Source organism: Calliphora vicina, chromosome 5, assembly GCF_958450345.1.
Source record: "Calliphora vicina chromosome 5, idCalVici1.1, whole genome shotgun sequence".
Taxonomy (NCBI): Eukaryota; Metazoa; Arthropoda; class Insecta; order Diptera; family Calliphoridae; genus Calliphora; species Calliphora vicina.
This window is the reverse complement of record NC_088784.1, coordinates 75624376-75643693: the sequence shown is the minus strand read 5'-3', so window position 1 is coordinate 75643693 and position 19318 is coordinate 75624376. Positions and strand designations below refer to the sequence as shown.

Genomic DNA, 19318 nt, shown 5'->3' with positions numbered 1-19318 from the left:
TATATTGAATTTTATGTGAATACCAAAATTTTTAGGAGATTTGTGGACGTTAAAGTGATTTTCGGAAGCGGGTTTTATATGAGAGCCATGACCAGTTATGGAACGATCATAATAAAATTTGGTGTCATGAATTCCGTATATAAAATTTGTGTAGATACCTATATAAATTAAACATTTATGACCGATAAAGTTCAATATCGGGAGGACATTTGTATGGGGGCTAGGTTAAATAATGGGCCGATTATAGCCATTTGCAATAGGCTCCGTCCTTGAAAATCGAAATCGAAATATATTCAAAGTTGGGACCTGTACTTTGAGCACAAGGTTTACATGGTCTGCCGACCAGCCAGACGGACGGACTGACCTCGTTCAATCGACTTAGAAAGTGATTCTGAGTCGATCGGTATACTTTAAGGTGGGACTAATATTTTTGGGCGTTACAAACATCTGCACAAACGCATTATACCCTCCCCACTATGATGGGTATAAATATGAAAAGAGACCAAACAAAGCTCGATTAATGGTATATTTTTCATTTGATATTCGAGTTCATGTTCCAATGTCGCGTTCTTGCACCAAACCCATCGTACTCTGCTTTCATTGTAATCAGTTGGCTGAACATTTTAATTCAAATCAAAATTCTGTGGCATAAACTAAAAAACCAGTTACTGCATTTAAATTTACAGAGTGTGTCGCATTCGCTATCGAAAGTGTATCCTTTTGTCAAACATGCATATTTAGATGTGTAAAACGTGTGCCGAAAGAAGAATGCGGTACTAGGGATAAATTAAAAGATATCCACTAAATTATAAATCATATTTCGATAAATCAGCTGAGAAGTGCAATCGAAATTGGCAGAAACAAATAGCAAACTGAAACAATGAACATGAAAAAAGGCCAAACAAAATATTTCGTTTGATTTGGTTCATGTTTTAATGTCGCGTTCATTCTAATAAGGTGATTGAACATTTTAATTCAAATCAAAATTCAGTGGCTTAAATCAAAAAGCAAGTTACTGCATTTTGATTTTTAGAATGTGTCGTGTTCGCTGTCGAAAGTGTATCCTTTTCTCAAACACAATTGTTTTTATTATTTTAAGAATGCTGGGGATAAATCAATCAAATTATAAATCATATTTCGATAATTCAGCTGAAAAGGGCAATCAAAATTGGCAAAAACAAATAGAAAACTACTGTAAGGAAAAAGGAAAAATATTGCATAAGGTAGAAAGAAATATTATTAACAGAAGTAAAGAAGGCTGCAAATACGTTAAACATATTGGGTTTAATTTAAGAGTTTATGTTATTGAAGCATTATGTCAAATCAATAAATAAGAAAAACGAAGTTTTTGTTGAAATTAGTTGAACTAATTTTTATAACGAACAAACATGGTGCAAAAATATGTCGCGTAATAAATTATATTAAAAGTAGTAAAAAACTAATGCAAATATTTCAAAATGACAGCTTGCAACATTATTCCACTTTAGTTAAAAAAAATCGCTTTAATAAATTTTATTTCAATTCGCAGATTTTTTATAATTTTTCTAGATGCAGTAGAAAACCAGTTCTATTTGTTGTCAAGTGCTTTTTGTGATATGTTTAATGCTAATAATATATTGTAACATCTAATTACATAAAGTAATCCTTATTACAAACATGACGGCAAAATTGGTCGCGTGCTAAATCATTTTAAAGGTTGTAAAAATACGACTACATATATAACAACTATCAATGGAAAGCCATATTATTCTACTTTAGTTGAAATTAAATTGCTTTAAAAAATATGCCTGAATATAAAACGAGTACTACTTTTTGTCGCGATCATGTTTATTGTTAATATATTGAAAACAACAAACAAATTAAACTAATCCTTATAACAAATGCGAATGAAAAATATGCCACGTTATATATGTCATACTAATATTTTCACATGAAAACTATCAACAGAAAGCCAAATTATTCTACTTTAGTTAAAATAAAATCACTTTAAAAATATTCTATATATAGTAGAAACCGAGTTATATTTGTTATCACATTATTGATCTCATGTTTATTGCTAATATATTGGCAACAACAATTTACTTAAACTAATCATTATAACAAATGCAAATAAAAAATATGTCGCATGCTAAATAACACTAAAGTTTATAAAAAAAAAATTCAAAGATTTCCATATGACAACTATCGTCAAAAAGTCACATTATTTTACTTTATTTTGGAGTTAAAAACGAGTTGTCGCGTTCTAGATCCTATGTTTTTTGTGATAATAATTTGGAAACAACCTACCTATTGCACTTAACTATATGGCTACTAATATGCTATCGAACAATTAATTAAGTAGTACATGTCGCGTTCTGGATCTTGAAAATGCCCAACTCTCAATTAATTTGCATAATACACAACCGGGGTTGTATTGTTGTGCCGATTTGGTTTTCCAATATTTTGTTTGACAAATACGTTTGCCTTACAGTGATGCAACAATACAACGTAGGTAGTGTATTGACAATTGGGAAATATTTTTCCCTTTCCAGTACTTTTCTATTAAACATCTTTGAAAACCCCGTGTTTATTTTGATTTTTTTTTTTATTTACTTAACAATTTCATATTTTTTATTAACTACATTCATTAAGAAAATGTAAAAAGAATTTTGCACAAAATTAAATAAATTCCTTAATTTCCAAATGAATTACCAGCAAACACGTCATTTTAACAAAAGAAAATTAAATAAAATTATTCGTTTTTGATTTATTTATTTTAGTTTAAAAATAAATACTTGAAAAATATTTGCAACAATTTCCATTTTAATGAAATCATAAATAAAACAATTGTGCCTTTTATTAACTATTTATATGAATTTTATTGTATTTAAGCTGAAAACAAAAACTCAAGAGCAAAAAAAAATTAAAGAAAAATAACAAGAATTTCAAGTGTTTTGCGATTAGCACTTGATTATGGGTTTTAAAAAACATGTCTGTCTACCTTTTTCATGCACAACTATGATAATTTTTCGTTTCCTTTTTAACTTTACGTCGTTTTAGATTTAGTTTTTTTTCAGTCTAATGTTTTTTTTTGTTTTATGGCAATTCTTGCAACTTTGTGTTTGAAAATTCAAGAATTACTTATGTGGTTGTCGTATTTAATTTGTTGTTAATTTCTTGTTATAAGTCTTATGTATGTATGTAAGTAGTTGTACTTATTGTTGTGTCAGCTGGTTGTATTATTGTTATTAAATTAATTGTAAATAAATTCATAAACAAACGAGTACAACAATATTATGTGGTTTATTACACATAAAATCATGTTGTAAAATTCATTATCAAATCATTGGCAGGTAAAAAAAATACGAGAGTTAAAGGCATAAATTACACGCACCAAGCTTCTCTTAAATATTAAACTATATATTAATTTATGTGTGTATTTAGAAATGTTTTAATTAATATATATTTAGTTTAAAATTGAATTTAAATTTTTTTTACCTGAATATACATACATATATGTATTTACACTAAGGTGGTCCTTATTATGAACCAAAATTTTCTCCTGGATCCTAATAAAATTATAAGACGATTTAGCTTGTCCGTCTGTCTGTCTCTTGAAAACACAAAATTTTCCACAAATACTTACTTTCTGTTGATAAGATGTGTTTGGTATTGAAAATGAGCAATATCGGTCCATGATTTTACCTAGCCCCCATACAAATGTCCCCACGGAATATTGTATTACCCAAACTAGTTGTAAGTACTCTGAAATTATACCTGTAATGTATGGCGAAAATCGGTCATTATTTGTCCCTAGTCCCCATACAAGGTCCCCCTCAGAAAATTATTTCAATATTCATAATTCTCTCATAATAATTAACATCCTAATGAAATTGGACATAAACTAGGTTTATATAAACCTAAATCTTTCTAACAACTTTTGCGAGTATCGGCCTATAATTGACCCTAACTCCCATATAATCCCTATATCAACATAAGTCATTTAACGTTTTATGAAGTTCATGGGTTAAAGTTTTAAAAATGCGGATTTTTTCAAATGTTTAGCTTTTATTTTTAAACATTTCTACAATATAAATTTATTAAAACTATTGTCCATTTTTAGTTATGACCTTTTCCCATCTTTCTGGCAACATATACATTCCAAGCCAGAGGAATTGCTCACATTTTGAGGCCAAGAAGAAAAAAAGCCAATTGCGGTTACTCTGTTTCAAAGTGAAGCGTATCCCAGAGAGAGTGCGTCAAGCATCGATAGAAACAAATGGTAGTCTGACGGGGCACAGTCTGGAATATAAAGTTCCTTACCACTTCATTATAAATACTTTTTATCAGGTTTTGCAACATGTGGCCGAGCGTTGTCATGATGGACTATTATGGTTTCATGTCTGGCCGCATATTCTGGGCGTTTTTCGGTCAATGTCCACTACAGGTTCCCTGTGTTGATCTGTTTAGAATTCAGAATGCTTTGTATTTGCCCCCACCAAATACAGTGCATTCGGCTGGATGGCCGGGCTTAAAATACTGTTACGAAATTGTACTTGAATTCAAATATAACGATTTTAACGGCTGATTTAAAAGTAGCATAATGCTTTCAAATAACAGTGCTGTAAAACTGTAACATATATGTGGGCATTATTAAATAAAAGCTTTCAGTTGATTTGATCGTAAGTTGGCAACGCTGTATTCGAATATTCAGTTAAAGAACATTGTAGAAAGTACACCACAGATGGCGTATGTATTAGTGATATCTAGAATATTCGAATTTTGACAGTTAAAGAGAAATCTAGAGTGCAGATGGCAGTGTTATAAATAGTAGCAGAGGTTACAGTCGTTAGTGAGTTTATCAGAGACGCTTTTCGAATAAACATCAACTAAGTGCCTTAAAGTGTGTTGTGTTTTTCAAGTAAATTCGTGTACATTATAAATTGTTTCTGTATTTCTGAGAATTTATAAACCTGTATAAAAAACATTGAGTGGCTATTTAATTCTGTTGTTGATTTACATTTTAAAGAAATAAAGAGTTGTTACAATTTTCAAACTACTAAACGGCTTTTATTTGCAATCAAAAGTATACGGTTTATTTAAAGGAAATAAACCAGCGTTTTGAAAAGGTTAAAACGTAACAGTACGATCTCTTACACTTCGGGTTATCGTAATGGATCAATTCTTCATCGGAAGTAATGATTTGATGCAAAAATGATTTTCTTTTATAGCGTTCAAGCATCATTTCAGATATGCAAAATCGTCAATCAAGGTTTCTCGGCTTCAATTCGTATGGTACCCAATTTCCCTGCTTTTGGATGATTTCTGCTACTCGCAAACGATCTGAAATTGTTTCTTGAGTACCTCCCAATGATTTTCCAAGCTCTTGTTGGAGTAATGCCTTCAATTCTTAGTCTTTCAAAGTTAAAAACATATAAAAAGATGTTTCATATTTGGATGGTTGTAGCTTTTTATAGTAACGAAAAAATCAAGTTTTTTTTATTTCCTTCAGAATTTTATCGCAAATATACGTGATATTTAAAAAAAAACAACAGTCATATCTTGAAATAGAAAACAAGATCAAGTAAAATTAAACTTAAATATCTCTTGAACTAAAAGAGATAATCCACACATGTAAGCGTATTATTTGTAGACCTTATCAAGGACTATCTATATTTTAAATTTAGGCACAGATTTTTAGCAATTTTTTTTAGAAAAGGTGAGACTTTTAGGGACCACCCACCGATCGCCATTCTGCCTACGAAGCTAAAAAAAACTGTAAATCAACTCGAAAACACTTCAAACGAGTAAATAATATAGCACAACATAGAGGTGTGTACTTGATTATACTTTTTTAACAAAAAATAGTAAAAGCCGAACATTTTCAAGGTAAAAAATGTATCCTTCTGAGCTATTTAGTGTGCCTAGACTCGTTCAGATTGCATTGATATCGAGCCCTTAGCGCCAAATTATCGTAAGCGACATTTTTAAAATGTTTGTTTTATTGCAGAAATTAAAATTTTTTGGACCGACTGATGTTTTAGCGTTCTCAGAATATCAAAATTGTTAAGAACATCAAAAATATAGGGGGTAAGATTTTATCGTAAGTCAATGTTTATATTTTACAGTGAACAAATTTTATCGTAAGCGACACACAGTGGTATAGAAAAAAAAGAGGGAAATAAATCTGTAACTTCTAAATGGTTAGATTGGTTTGAATGAAATTTCACATACGCAAAGAAGAAGTGTTGTCGAGTTTAAGTTTTGAACGTGGACCTCATTGACCCACCAGGGGCGCGACCAAGGGCCCTTAAAGTAGGACACCTCGGGTATGTTACATTTTTAAAACGATATTATTTCTTGGTTTGAATTCCGATTTCAAAAACATTATACATGTAGAATCTTCTCATCGAGCACTACAAAAAACCTCGTCGTAGCTATCAATTATCTATTATAGCTTAGGAGATATTCGCAGTTAAAAATTAAATTTTCAACATTTTTACCCACCCTAATCCAGTTTTTTGATAACAGCGTATCCAACTATTTCCCGATTTTCTCCAGTTTTCCTTTATTGGACTAACAACATATGTATGTGTCAAATAGAAAAATAATTGTTTAAAAATAATGACTAAGTCCAAAGTTATATGCATTTGAATTTAAGAAATTTTTAAAAAGCGATTTTTAGCTAATTTTTTGGGAAAAAGAACTTTTTATCTTTTTAAGTTATCGCAAAAAATTTCTAAGAGGATGTATAAGGAATTTCTACTTTCTAAAAGCTAAGTTTTCGTAAAATATTTTAAAGCAAAACCAATTTCAAAATTGTTGTTACCAGGTCCTTTCAAAAAACACCTATTTTTTATGTAAAATAAAACTTTAGGGCAAAAATTCTCAAATCGCATATTCGATATCAAAATACAATATGTATCTAATTATTTTGTAAAGGGTCCCGATAACCCCGACCCTGGTATATTTATTATAGCCAAAAAACTAAAAATTACCATTTTTGGAATTTTTCAACACTTTTTTGGGAATTGCGGGATTGCTGATAATAAATTTCAAATTTCGTTTTTATTTTTCCATTTTAAATAGAAAAATCTACATAAGTGTGAAATTTCATTAAAAACTATTTATAAATAAAAATTTAATTTCAATTCGAAACATTTTTATCTATGCAAAAATTCAATAAAAAATATTTTTTGTCATATTTTTCTATAAAGTATTCCATGAATTTTTAATTGTCAAAAGTTATCAATATTTTTGAAAAGTAGACAAATAGCTTGAACCAAGGTGAATTTACTGTACAGGTGGCGTTAACAGCACAGCTGATCTACTTTTTTTTGTTCGCCTTGGGGACAAATTTGTCAAAAATTGTTTACAAAACGAATTTATTTTATGTCAAAACTTGTTTTGTTTACATTTTTAGCTTCAAAAAAGTGTATAAGATCTGTTAAAAGTACAAAAAGCGTCTAGCTCCGGAGTGCATTCGATCAATCACAACCATTTGCCACCGCAAACTGTGGCACCATTAAAGGAGCTTCCAGGAAGCACCCGTATTTTATCAGTTTTTTCATCAGCTTTACTATCTTTTTATGTTTTCTCTGGACTACCCAATTGCTGATCGATGTCCTCACAAATAAATTTAGCGTTGATTAACGTTATTTTTATTGACTTTATTACTTTTTTATTTAGTTTTTTATTAAATTGATTATTATTTTTGTTTTTTTCACAAATTTTTGTTTTGTTTTTTTTGACACTTTTGTCCCTCAAGCAACAATAAAACACAATGTTGTTATTGCAATGTTGTACTTGTTGTAAAATCAATGCCACCTGTACAGTAAATTCGCCTTGGCTTGAACGAAATTATATTATATCGCATCATAACATTTTTAATACTATGTATAAATTTAAAAAAATAAACAAATAAAACCTTCTGCTGTAAAATTTGTGTTTTGTCGATTACGATAATTTGGCGCTAAGGGCTCGATATGATTACAAAAGTTGTTAACCTTTACCGTAGCTACAGCTTTGCTAAATATTGTTAGTGAAAAATTAGGAGTCCCTGTAAGTTATTCTTAAAAGAGTGAAAAAAAAATTTTCTTCCTATTTTTTTTTTTCAAAAAAAGTACACAAAAGAACTATTTTTTGGGAAAAATTTAAAAAAAAAATAGTTTGGTGGCTTCTCAGCTATATTATTGCCATATATAGTTAAACGGTGTTACCAAGTCTGAATTAGCTGTTAACCAAAAACTGATGACACTTTTTATTGAAGGCCCACTGATTTTCAGAATCTTTGGAGGCACATAAAAAAATTGGTCACCAAATTGGTCAAACTGAGGGGTTTTACTACCCTTTAGTAGTAGAGTCGAACCTATTTACGGTCATGAGTGTGGTTTTCTAAAAGTCTTCATTTGTTTCGCTTTGAGAGCAACAAGAACCCAAAAATATAAAAAATTCTAAATGAATTTAGATTTTTTTTGTATTCATTAATCGAAATGTGGATTCTAAAATGAATGATCATTGGAATCATTGAAAATTCTTGTTAACATAAGCGGTTTAAGCAACAATTATAATAATAATAATTTTATATTACAAAGTTAAATAAAAAACTTGTTGCATAAGATGTCAATAAAAAAACTCTGCGTAATTTCCATGATTTTGTTGAATAAAACAAAAGAGTTAAGACACATAATCATTACGTGACATTAATCTAACAACTTGGTAGCTCAAGTCTTTTGTTTAGAAATATGTACAACATATAAGGAAATCTGCACATACAGTGCACTCTCGATAATATGAATAATATTGTTCATATTTGCGAATGACATCTAATTCCCATTTACAAACATTTGATTGACAACTGAAGATAATTTAAAAGGAAACAGCTCAGGAAATCCCCAATTATGCAGTTGAATTAGAATCTAGCCACCAAACTGTTGATTTAGATTTCAACTCTGTGTAGATAGATAAAATCAGTTAAAAAAACCAAAAATAAGCTGTTTATATTTTAGAGTAGCCAATGGAAGTAAAAAAGTGTTTTGGGATGTTCATATTATCGCGAGTGCACTGTATATGTATAATATGTTGATACTGTTTATGCAATTGCAAATTGAAACGACATAACATTGTCTTGCTAATAAAACTACAGTCTTAAGTCATTACATTTTCCACTTCCAATAACAAAAAACCAAATAAAAAACCAAAAATGCTGGACATCCAATAATGAAAATTATATTTCTACTTTCGCTTATAGTGCAAGTGTTGGAATTCAACTAAAATCTACAATTTTATTAATTTCCATTTTCACACCTGTTGCAAAAATAGACACAACAGAATTAAACCCCTAAAGTATCGCCTACACTCACACTATTTGGTAACATCTTTTTAACTAAAGCTGTATTGACATGCAATTTTTTATTTCAAGTGTTTTATTCTGTTTTTTTCTTTCAGAGAATGCAGCTGTCCATCACTTGTCTATCTAATTTGTATTTGGCATGTGCATTAGAAAAAAATAGTTACAAAAAAACAAAGCAAAACTACTTGTCTAAAATACATATGAAAACAAAAGATGATCTATTTAAATACTTTTTACATTTATATAGGCTATACTTACAATGTAAATAAACTGCTTAACACTTATTCATATTTTGAGATTCAATAAGAAAGTGTAAATAATGTTTTAAATTTAAATTAATTACTTACTTTTTCAACTTTTTTTTGAAGTAAAATAAATTTTATGGCAGTTTATTACACCTATTTAATGAAGAAAATAGTGCCAGTGTCATCTAGGGGCGATTTAAAGAGTAAACAATATTTTGGCCGTTGTGTTAACCTAACATATTTGAGTCGCCCTCTACCGGACAGTAGCAATGTAAAATTGCATAGAGTCGATAAAGCAGTAATCCATTGGCTGTTATGTTAACCGAACGCCTCTTGAGCGCCATCTACCTGCGAGTAGTAATACTAAAACGATGTAGAGTCGATAAAACAGTAACTCATTATACATTATGTTACATTACCTTCACTGCATTACTGTTGTGTTTAGCCGCTTATTTTAGAGTTTCCAAAAAACCGAAGAATTTCCAAACCGCGGTTTTAAAAAATGGTTTTTAAGATAATTTGTTAAATATTAAGTGTTATAGAAACAAGATCAGTTGATAATATAGAAATTCAAACTAGACGGGTGTTCAAGAGGATAAAAGAAATTTTATTTTATTGGTACTCTTGTTCCTAATTTCCCGGACTTTTTTCTTTCCCGGGAGGAAATTAAAAAAATCGTTTCATTCTCGTAATTTTAATCAGTATAAAATCAATAAAGGAACCCTAGTACATATATACATTAAAGTTGGCTAATATGCTTTTTAGTAAAGAAATAATCAAGAGTTGGGGGCTCAATTTTATTATGATACCAAAAAGGGAGAACTAAACCAAACTAAGGAGTACTTTTTCGTTCTTCAAAATGGTACATATGATTCTGAATTAGTTAGAATTAACAAAAGGAGACTTTAGGGATACCTTTCTTTAGCATTTTCTATAATAATGGAGTCAGAATCATGATGCTGATTAGGAATACAAAATGTATTCTAATAATACGTTTCGAATGAGCTAAAATGCACATTACAATGAATAAATAAACATGAAACTAGAGACATGTTATCCTGAATTAGTATTAATTCACTATTTATACCCTACACCACCATAGTGGAGGGTATTATGCGTTTGTGCAGATGTTTGTAACACCCACCTTACCGATCCGATCGACTTAGAATCTCTTTCTGAGTCGATTAAGCGATGTCCGTCCGTCCGTCTGGTCGGCTGGCTGTCCATGTAAACCTTGTGCGCAGAGTACAGGTCGCAATTTTGAAGATATTTCGATCAAATTTGGTACATATTACTTTTTCAAAAATATAAATTATTGAAATTTTAAAAGAAAATTTTTTTTGCTCTTTTACTTAGTGTAGGGTATTATATGGTCGGGCTTGACCGACCATACTTTCTTACTTGTTTTTTCTTCCAATTGGGGTGGCGAAACGCACCGTGTCAGCTAGTACTCCATACTTTTATCAGATATTTGAAAACAAATAAGTATTTGTTACAAACATTTTGTATTATTTTTTTTAAATTAAATAAATAAACAGTAATTTGTTTTAATTATAAGAAAATACTTGTAGATCAATAATTTTAAATGAGTTTATGTCATTCTTTATTAACAGGTTTCCTTGCATAGCCCGCAAAAGGTAACCTGATACATCATCTGAAACAATTATAGTAATACAATTTAAAAAAATTAAAGAAATCTTAAGATATTTATATCTATCTGTATTTAGGGATATTGGATGAAAAATTTTATTTCTAATTTCTAAATTTTGAATTTTTCTGCTGAAAATAAATTAAAAGTAAAAACCGAAAAATAATTGTCGGTTTCGGTTTTAGGCCTTGAAAACTCGAAATGGAAACTCTAGCTTATTTATAACAGCTAATAATTTTAGGAAACTATATTTTGAATTGACTAGCTGTAAAATAAATTGATAATAAAAATCATTATTATCATTAATACTTTCTTCTTTCCTTTCAAGGAAAATTACTCCTTATTTATAATGATTTTGTTTTATAAACCTTTGATAAAGGAAATATTTCATTATGAATAAGGATTCTCACATCTTTATTTTTAAAGTGTCCGGTTTAGCAAAGGACATTAATTAAACATTAGGCTATTGAAATATTAATATATGTATGTATATCGCAATGTTATCTAAATTGCTCAATTTGTACAAAAGAGACAACAACAGTTCTTTCCGTTGCTATGGATTCCAGGATATGATGGTACCCGGGAATGTATAGCTGATGTATGAGCAACAAAGAGGTTTCCTTAGAAGAAACTGAGGCGGACAGAGACATGTACTTTTGGTTGCGTTATCGAATTATATATCAACCTGTAGGAAATTGAGTTTTCTTTTCAAAAATGTATGTATAACATTTTTAAGAATTAAAAAATTGATAGAAAACTTTTTTCAAAAATATGTAAATAAAAAAATGGTAGCTGATTTTTTTGGAAAATTTTAATTTTTAAAATTCAATAAAATTTTTGCTTATGTATCGTTTTTAATGAAATTTTATACTTACACTAGCTGATCCGGCAAACGTTGTTCTGCCATACAAATTATTTCTAGTGAATATTTTGGTTGTTAAATAAAAAATAACGAATGTATTTTAAGTGAATTTAGCATTATAGGTATTTTTGATGCCAAATGAAGAGAAATACAAACAAAAATAGGGACATCCTAATGTCCTAGCGGTAAAATTTCATAAAAATTGGAGGTTATAGTTATTTTTTAATGCCAAATAAATAAAATGCGAAAAAAATTTTAAAAATAAATTTTGAATAGGGTCACCCTAATGACCTAGCGGTATGGAATATTTCATAAAAATCGGTTGAGCCGTTTCGGAGGAGTTCAAACACTAACATTGTGACACGAGATTTTTATATATTAGAAGAAGATATCGTCATCTAAAATGCAAATTAACGTAACATCACTTTTCATAGGTTTATAGGAGAAGCAAAAAGCGGTATAAAATGAAAACTACATGATATATTGAAACAAAATTTTCAAATCTGAACAAATGCAAAACATGTCTTAAGTTTTTGAAAGCAGCTATGCGATTAGAGAAAATGTTGTCTAGAGTTAAAATTTACATAAAAAAGGTCTACTTCGGAAGCAATAATACGAATTTTAATATTATTTTATTTTTATAGTATGTATTTCCCGAAACGTTAACTTTCAGAAAAATGTAAATATATTATTTATCTTTTTCTTATTTTTTATATAATTTAAAATTAGAAAAGACTTTTTTATTTTTTTAAAGTTGAATGCACATAACTTTTTACTCAGTAAAGGTTTTTAAACGTAAAGGTTTTTCTTACGATTATAAATCTGTTGCTAATTTAAAAAAAATATTTCAAAAAAATCAGGAAGATTTCAATCCATTATTAGCAAAAAAAGCTGACCAAGGCAGGTAAAAAAAACTAAAATTTTAATTTTCAAATGAGAATGACTCGTAAACTATAAGAGATAATATATGGCTAAAGCAATGTAGATCCAAAATACATATGGGGGATTTCAGGTGAAGTGTGCCAACTTTTGAAACTTACGATCAGGATGAAATTTGCAGCAACGTTAGTTGTATTGGATAGTAATTCAGACACAATTTTTCAACAAGATCGGTAGAGAGAACTCTCTGAGTTAGAGATGTGGTGTTTTTTCTCATCCATGTAACTTATTACCTATTGTTCTTAGCAAAATATGTCCTAAATATTTTAGATAGCTATTTCCTCAATCTTTCGAAAAAAAATTTAATATTTTATTTCCGAAACCAAAATTTTTTTTTTTTTTTTCAAAATTAGCCCTTTTTTCTCAGAAGAAAGCTTATATATTTTCCTTGAAGACCTATTTGGTCGCTTAGTGGGATGCGAGTTGGATATTTATCTAAATAAATGTTTTGTAACTCATGATATAAAGTTTTGGACTTTTTTTGTAAAATCAAAAACTTTATTGACTTTTTTTTAATTTTTTTTGCTCAAAAGAAAGCTTAGATATTTTCCTTGAAGACCTTTTTGATCGCTTAGTGGGATTCGAGTGGGATATCTGTCAAAATAAATATTTTGTAACTCAAGATATAAAATTTTTGACTTTTTTTTGCAAAATCTAAAATTTTTTTCAAAATGGTCCCTTTTTTATTTTTTGCTTAAAAGAGAGCTTAGGTCTTGTTGAAAAATTGTGTCTGGATTACTATCCAATAGAACTAACTTTAGTGCAAATTTCATCCCGATCAGAAGACATCGATTTCAAAAGTTGGTTCACTCGACAGAGGGCGTCTAGAGAAATAAGCTGTACAACACCTACTCAGCCACTTCCCAAGCTAAGATATCTTGTGCCTGCACCTTTATGATCTAAGAGATGTGTCATTGATAAATCTTGTGATATTTGTTAAAAGTACCGGTTGGATCTCTCGTGAGTCATAAGATTAACAAGATCGTTAAATTTTTATTAAAATTTTTATTTGTTATCTTTTAAAATTCGAATGTAAAATACAAATTTTAATATTGGGTGTATGACATACAAATTTGGGATTTTTTAAATTTTTAGCATTTACTTTGAAATATTTCTTCAATATAAATTAATATACTTTGAGTATTGTCCATTGTTAGCTATGACATTTCCCCATCTTTCTGACAATATATGGATTCCGATCCAATAGAACTGCTCATCTTTTGAGGCCAAAAACGAATCAAGCCAATATCGGATACTCTGTTCCAAACTCTGTTCCAAAGAGAGCGTTCTGCATCTATCGAAACAAATAGTAGTCGGACGGTGAGCAGTCTGGACTATAAAGCAAAACTTCCCAACCTAAAAGAACAATTTAGTCTTGTCTGATTATAAGTGAACACTTTTAAGGCTATCACAATGGGCCTAAAAACCTTTCAAGATACTCTTTAATTGCGAACGATCCATGAAACTTAAGTATTATTTAAGTAGCAGCTGTATTTTGATATTATGCAAATTTTACTTTATTACTTAAATACGACTCATACATACACATAACAATCCATGGATATATTAACTTACAAATGACTAGAATTCTCATCAAAAGAGATACATGTTTCATTACAAATCTCTATAAATAAACACTCACTTAAAATCTAAATACATATTTAAATTATTCACCATCACCAAACTACATTAAATTCGAAGAAAAAAAATTGTTCAATCCATTAATAACGCCATAAGCTAAATACGATTATAACGCAATGCATCAGCATTATAGTTCCCCTCCTGAACTCCAGCTTGATTATAAAGCATAAAATCCGTGCCATCATCGTCACCCAGACCTGTGCTAAACAATGGCATATAACTGCCAATATTAAGATCCTGTTTCAAACGCTGATCCGGACGACGTCCTAATGAAATAACTTTTCCATACAAATCCACATCCAGTTGCAAAGCACGATCGAAATCCTTCCAATGCACAAACTTGACATTATCACTGGGTATGGCATCTTTGTCGATCAACTCGATAAGAGTATTTGAGTTAACAGGCTGCACTACACTGAGCTCACGTTCGGGAGAGGAAATGCGTAAAGGATTCATGAGCACACGTTTATTCAGTTTCCTCAAATAGGTTTGTTCATTAAGCCAGCTCTCGAGGGAGGAGTAACCATTATCCTAGAAGTGTTTTAATATTTATAAAAACAAATTATGTTATTTAATGATATATAGTAAATACTTACACCTTCCACACTTCTGCCAATTCTTGGTATGGCCTTGTAGTTTTTCAAAAAACTACTTTCGAAATCCTTGTCCGATCTTCTGCCCAAACGTGGCACATTTTTGGTAATTTTCAAAAAGAATCCAGGACTATCGTCGGTTTTGCAATGGCCAATGCCAACCAGTAAAATAATGGCATAGATAATTAAACAAAAATAATGCATTGTGAGATCTAAATTAAAAATTCTTGCGTTTTAAATTATTTGTATGTTGGCATATCTTTAGGATAAGATTGCTACTGTATTGAAAATGTAAAATTCCAGCTTTTTATAGGAAATTTGTTTGGCAGATGATCTAGATAAAGCCCGTAATATTTGTTAGCATGTGTTTAAAATATACGGGTTACCTTTAGTTTTACAGTTGATGAGTTAAATTTGCATTATCGATTATTTGGTTTTTAATAATACTGATAAAATGTTTTAAATATTCTTAATAGAAAATAGGTTGTAAGGAGATAATATGTAAATTAAATATTTCATAAACTGTCATTTACATGGAACTTTGTCTTCGGCTGTTCAAAAACTTGTGCCAATAGCATTAAATATTTTTAAGTTACAAAATTTATCAAGTCCATACACAGAAAAAATTATTTTTGAACTGGTTTCAATTATTTTATAATTAAATCAAGTATTCATTTGCTCAAAAACTAAATTTCTTGATATTTTCTTTTGAATTTTGAGTTTTGAATTTGATTATTTTGACAATTGAATATATAATTTTCGTTATTGGTTGAATTTCAAATACAAAAATTATTGAATAGATAATTTTCGTAATTGAAACACAAAAAATAACAGAAATGTGTCTTCAATTACGAAAATTATCTATTCAATAATTTTTGTATTTGAAATTCAACCAATAATGAAAATTGTATATTCAATTGTCAAAATAATCAAATTCAAAACTCAAAATTCAATAGAAAATATCAAGAAATTTTGTTTTTGAGCAAATGAATACTTGATTTAATTATGCAATAATTGAAACCAGTTCAATATGTGACAAATATTTGAATTGAAACGGTTTAAGAAATAGTTTTATCTGTGTATATAGAATTCCAAGAAAATCGTAAGAAATCTATGATAAATATCATATGAATCTTGACAATGTCAGATGGGTTTATTCTTCAAGGCATGGCAGGTGCCATAAGATGTGATCAATGCTACATTATCCTTCCCATATCCGACAGAAATTATTGTGATTTAATATTTTAATAACGTTTTATTTAATTATAGAATCTGCCTTGATAACACTCATGGGCCTTAAAACCCAATTAGATAGTGTTCAGTTATCATATACTCAAGATTTACCTCCTAGTCGTAGAAATTAACCAATAATTTCTCGTGACCCATTTCACATTCGCAAACTCTTCACTTCTTCACAGAAAAACTTTTTCTCTCTTTATTTATGAAATCCTTTAAATTGATGCCTTATGTATCTAGGTTCATCATCCTGTACTTAACCTATAATCTTCTTTTCGCTTAACGGACCAGAAAAATAGGAAATTTTGGATCAAAATGATCAAACTGCTCAGCCAACTAGTTAAGAAATAATCTGAAGATAATAGCTGAAGTCTAACTTAGCAAAATCGTTTTTCATATGTGTAAAATGAAAAGATTGTATTGGGTGTATGACTTAAAAATCGGGATTTACAATAGATGGCGTATCTTTGAAACGTGGTTTTTGTTTTTACTTATTTATGATCATTCATTCACTTATTTATGATCATTCATTTTGCTCACAATTGACCACAAACGCAATCGTTTGACACATTTTCAGGAGTGTTTGGAGTTGTTCAACCGTAATATGGACAAGTTTTTGTGTCATTTGGTAACCGTGGATCCACCACAAGACTACAGAGGCCAAACAGCAGTCAAAACAGTAGGTTTCTCTAGAGTTTCCAAAAAACGAAGAATTTAAAAACCACGAATCAAGTGTTATAGAAACAAAACCCGTTGATAATATAGGAAAAGCTACCAAATTTAAAATTCAAACTTGACGGGTGTTCAAGAGGATAAGGAAAATTAGTACATTTTCTTTTAATGGTACTTTTTTTAATATATTAAATTAGTTAGCTTATATACATTAAAGTTGGCTAATACTTATCAGTAAAGAAATAATCAAGAATAGGGGGCTGAATGGTATTATGATACCAAAAACGGAGAACTAAACCAAACTAAGGAGTACTTTTTCATTCTTCAAAATGGTACTTTTTGAATTTTCAATAATATTGAACCTATAATCAGGAAATTAGTTTGATTTCCAACTTGACGGGGGTTCAATTGAGGAAAATTGTTATTAAATTATTTTACTTATATGTATACATAATAGTTGGCAATAGTACTATTTCTTTATTGTAATAGTACTTTTGAAATATTTTATAATAAACCTAAAAATTAGACACACATGATTCTGAATGAGTTAGAATTCGCAAAAGGTGACTTTAGGCATTCGTGGTGCTAAGTGGGAATACAAAATGTGGGTCCTTATGGTACTTTTTTAATTCTAATAATACATTTTGAATGAGCGAGAATCCACATTACAATGAATCAATAAACATGAAACTAGAGATATGTTATCCTGAATTATTATTAATTCACAAAGGGAGACTTAATAGTACTATTTCTTTCTTCTAATTGGGGTGGCGATGCGCACCGGGTCAGCCAGTACTCCATATTTTTATTGGATATTTGAAAATAAAAACAGTTTGCATTCTTTTTTTAAAATTAAATAAATAAATTTGAATTTTAATTGTCAGGAAATACTTGCATGAATCTTTGGATGAAAAAGTTTGTTTTTCATTTCTAAATTTTTAATTTTTCTACTGAAAATAGATTAAAAGTAAAAACCGAAGAATAATCGGTTTCGGTTTTAGGCCTTGAAAAACCGCGGTTTCGATTAAAACCGAATACGAATATACTCTAGGTTTCTCCATATGAATCGGTGATAAAGAAATCCAAGTTAGGGTTGTCAGACAATAAAGTCATGGCGACCGTGTTCTTGGGATGCACGCAGCAACAGGTTTCATACAAAAGCTTGGAAATTGGGTACCATACGATTGGATGACGATTTTCCAAGACTGAAATGATGCTTGAACGCTATAAAAGAAAATAATTTTTGCACCGAAAAATTAATTACGATAACCCGAAGCGTAAGAGATCGTATGTGAAGCCCGGCCAACCAGCCGAATCGACACCAAAGACAAATATCCAGGTAATGCTCTGTATTTGGTGGGAGAAAATGATCCTCTTATGAGCTGCTGAAATCTGACCAGACCATCACAGGGAATATGTATCGAATGCAACATATTCGTTTGAAGCTAGCATTGGGAAAAAAATTCCCAAATTTGTGGCCATACATGAAACAGTAATATTCCATCATGACAACGCTCGGCCACATGTTGCAATACCTATTAAAAAGTATTTAGAAAGACGAGGCACAGTGGGGGATCTGAAAAAAAAGTGGAAATAAATCTGTAACTTCTAAACGAATAGCCCGATTTCCCATGGCCGATTTCCGATTGTTGATAGGATTAAGTTTTGAATTTGGGCTTATAACACCAAGGGGGGCCACTTTGGGGCCACAAAGCCCCAAAGTGGGGCACCTCGGGTATATCAAAAATTAAAAATGATGCCAAATTTTTGTTTGCGATCCGATTTGAAAGATTTTTATATATACAAAAAACATTGCTTTAGCCATATTTTATCTCTTATAGTTTACGAGTTATTCGCATTTGAAAAGTCAAATTTTATTTTATTTATCTACCTTGGTCTGGTTTTTTGCTAATAACGGATCCAAGTCTTCCCGATTTTCTTGAAATATAATATTACAAGACATGTAGTAATAATAGTAGGAAAGAATTGTTTAAAAACCTATACTGAGTCAAAAGTTATGTGCATTCAAACTTAAAAAAAATAAAAAAGTCGTTATTTCGCCATTTTTTTCGAAAAAAGTACTTACATTAATTTTAAATTATACAGAAAATAAGAAAAATATAAATAGTGTATTTATATTTTTCTGAAAGA

At 29.8% G+C, this 19318-nt stretch overlaps 1 protein-coding gene across 1 annotated transcript; it reads right to left on the bottom strand.

Annotated features, from left to right (window-relative positions):
• Positions 1–14732: 14732 nt before the first annotated feature.
• Positions 14733–15482, bottom strand: ETH (Ecdysis triggering hormone). Its single transcript, XM_065513520.1, has 2 exons — positions 15263–15482; positions 14733–15197 (listed from the first exon to the last, which is right to left on the bottom strand). The coding sequence occupies exons 1-2, from the start codon at positions 15461–15463 to the stop codon at positions 14763–14765; spliced, it is 636 nt and encodes a 211-aa protein (XP_065369592.1). The 5' UTR covers positions 15464–15482; the 3' UTR covers positions 14733–14762.
• Positions 15483–19318: the final 3836 nt, after the last annotated feature.

Coding starts and splice junctions, on each gene's coding strand:
- ETH (XM_065513520.1), bottom strand. CDS start 15,463: ATGCATTATTTTTGTTTAATTATCTATGCCATTATTTTACTGGTTGGC. Junction 15,198..15,262: donor TTGGCAGAAGTGTGGAAGGT/GTAAGTATTTAC, acceptor AAACACTTCTAG/GATAATGGTTACTCCTCCCT.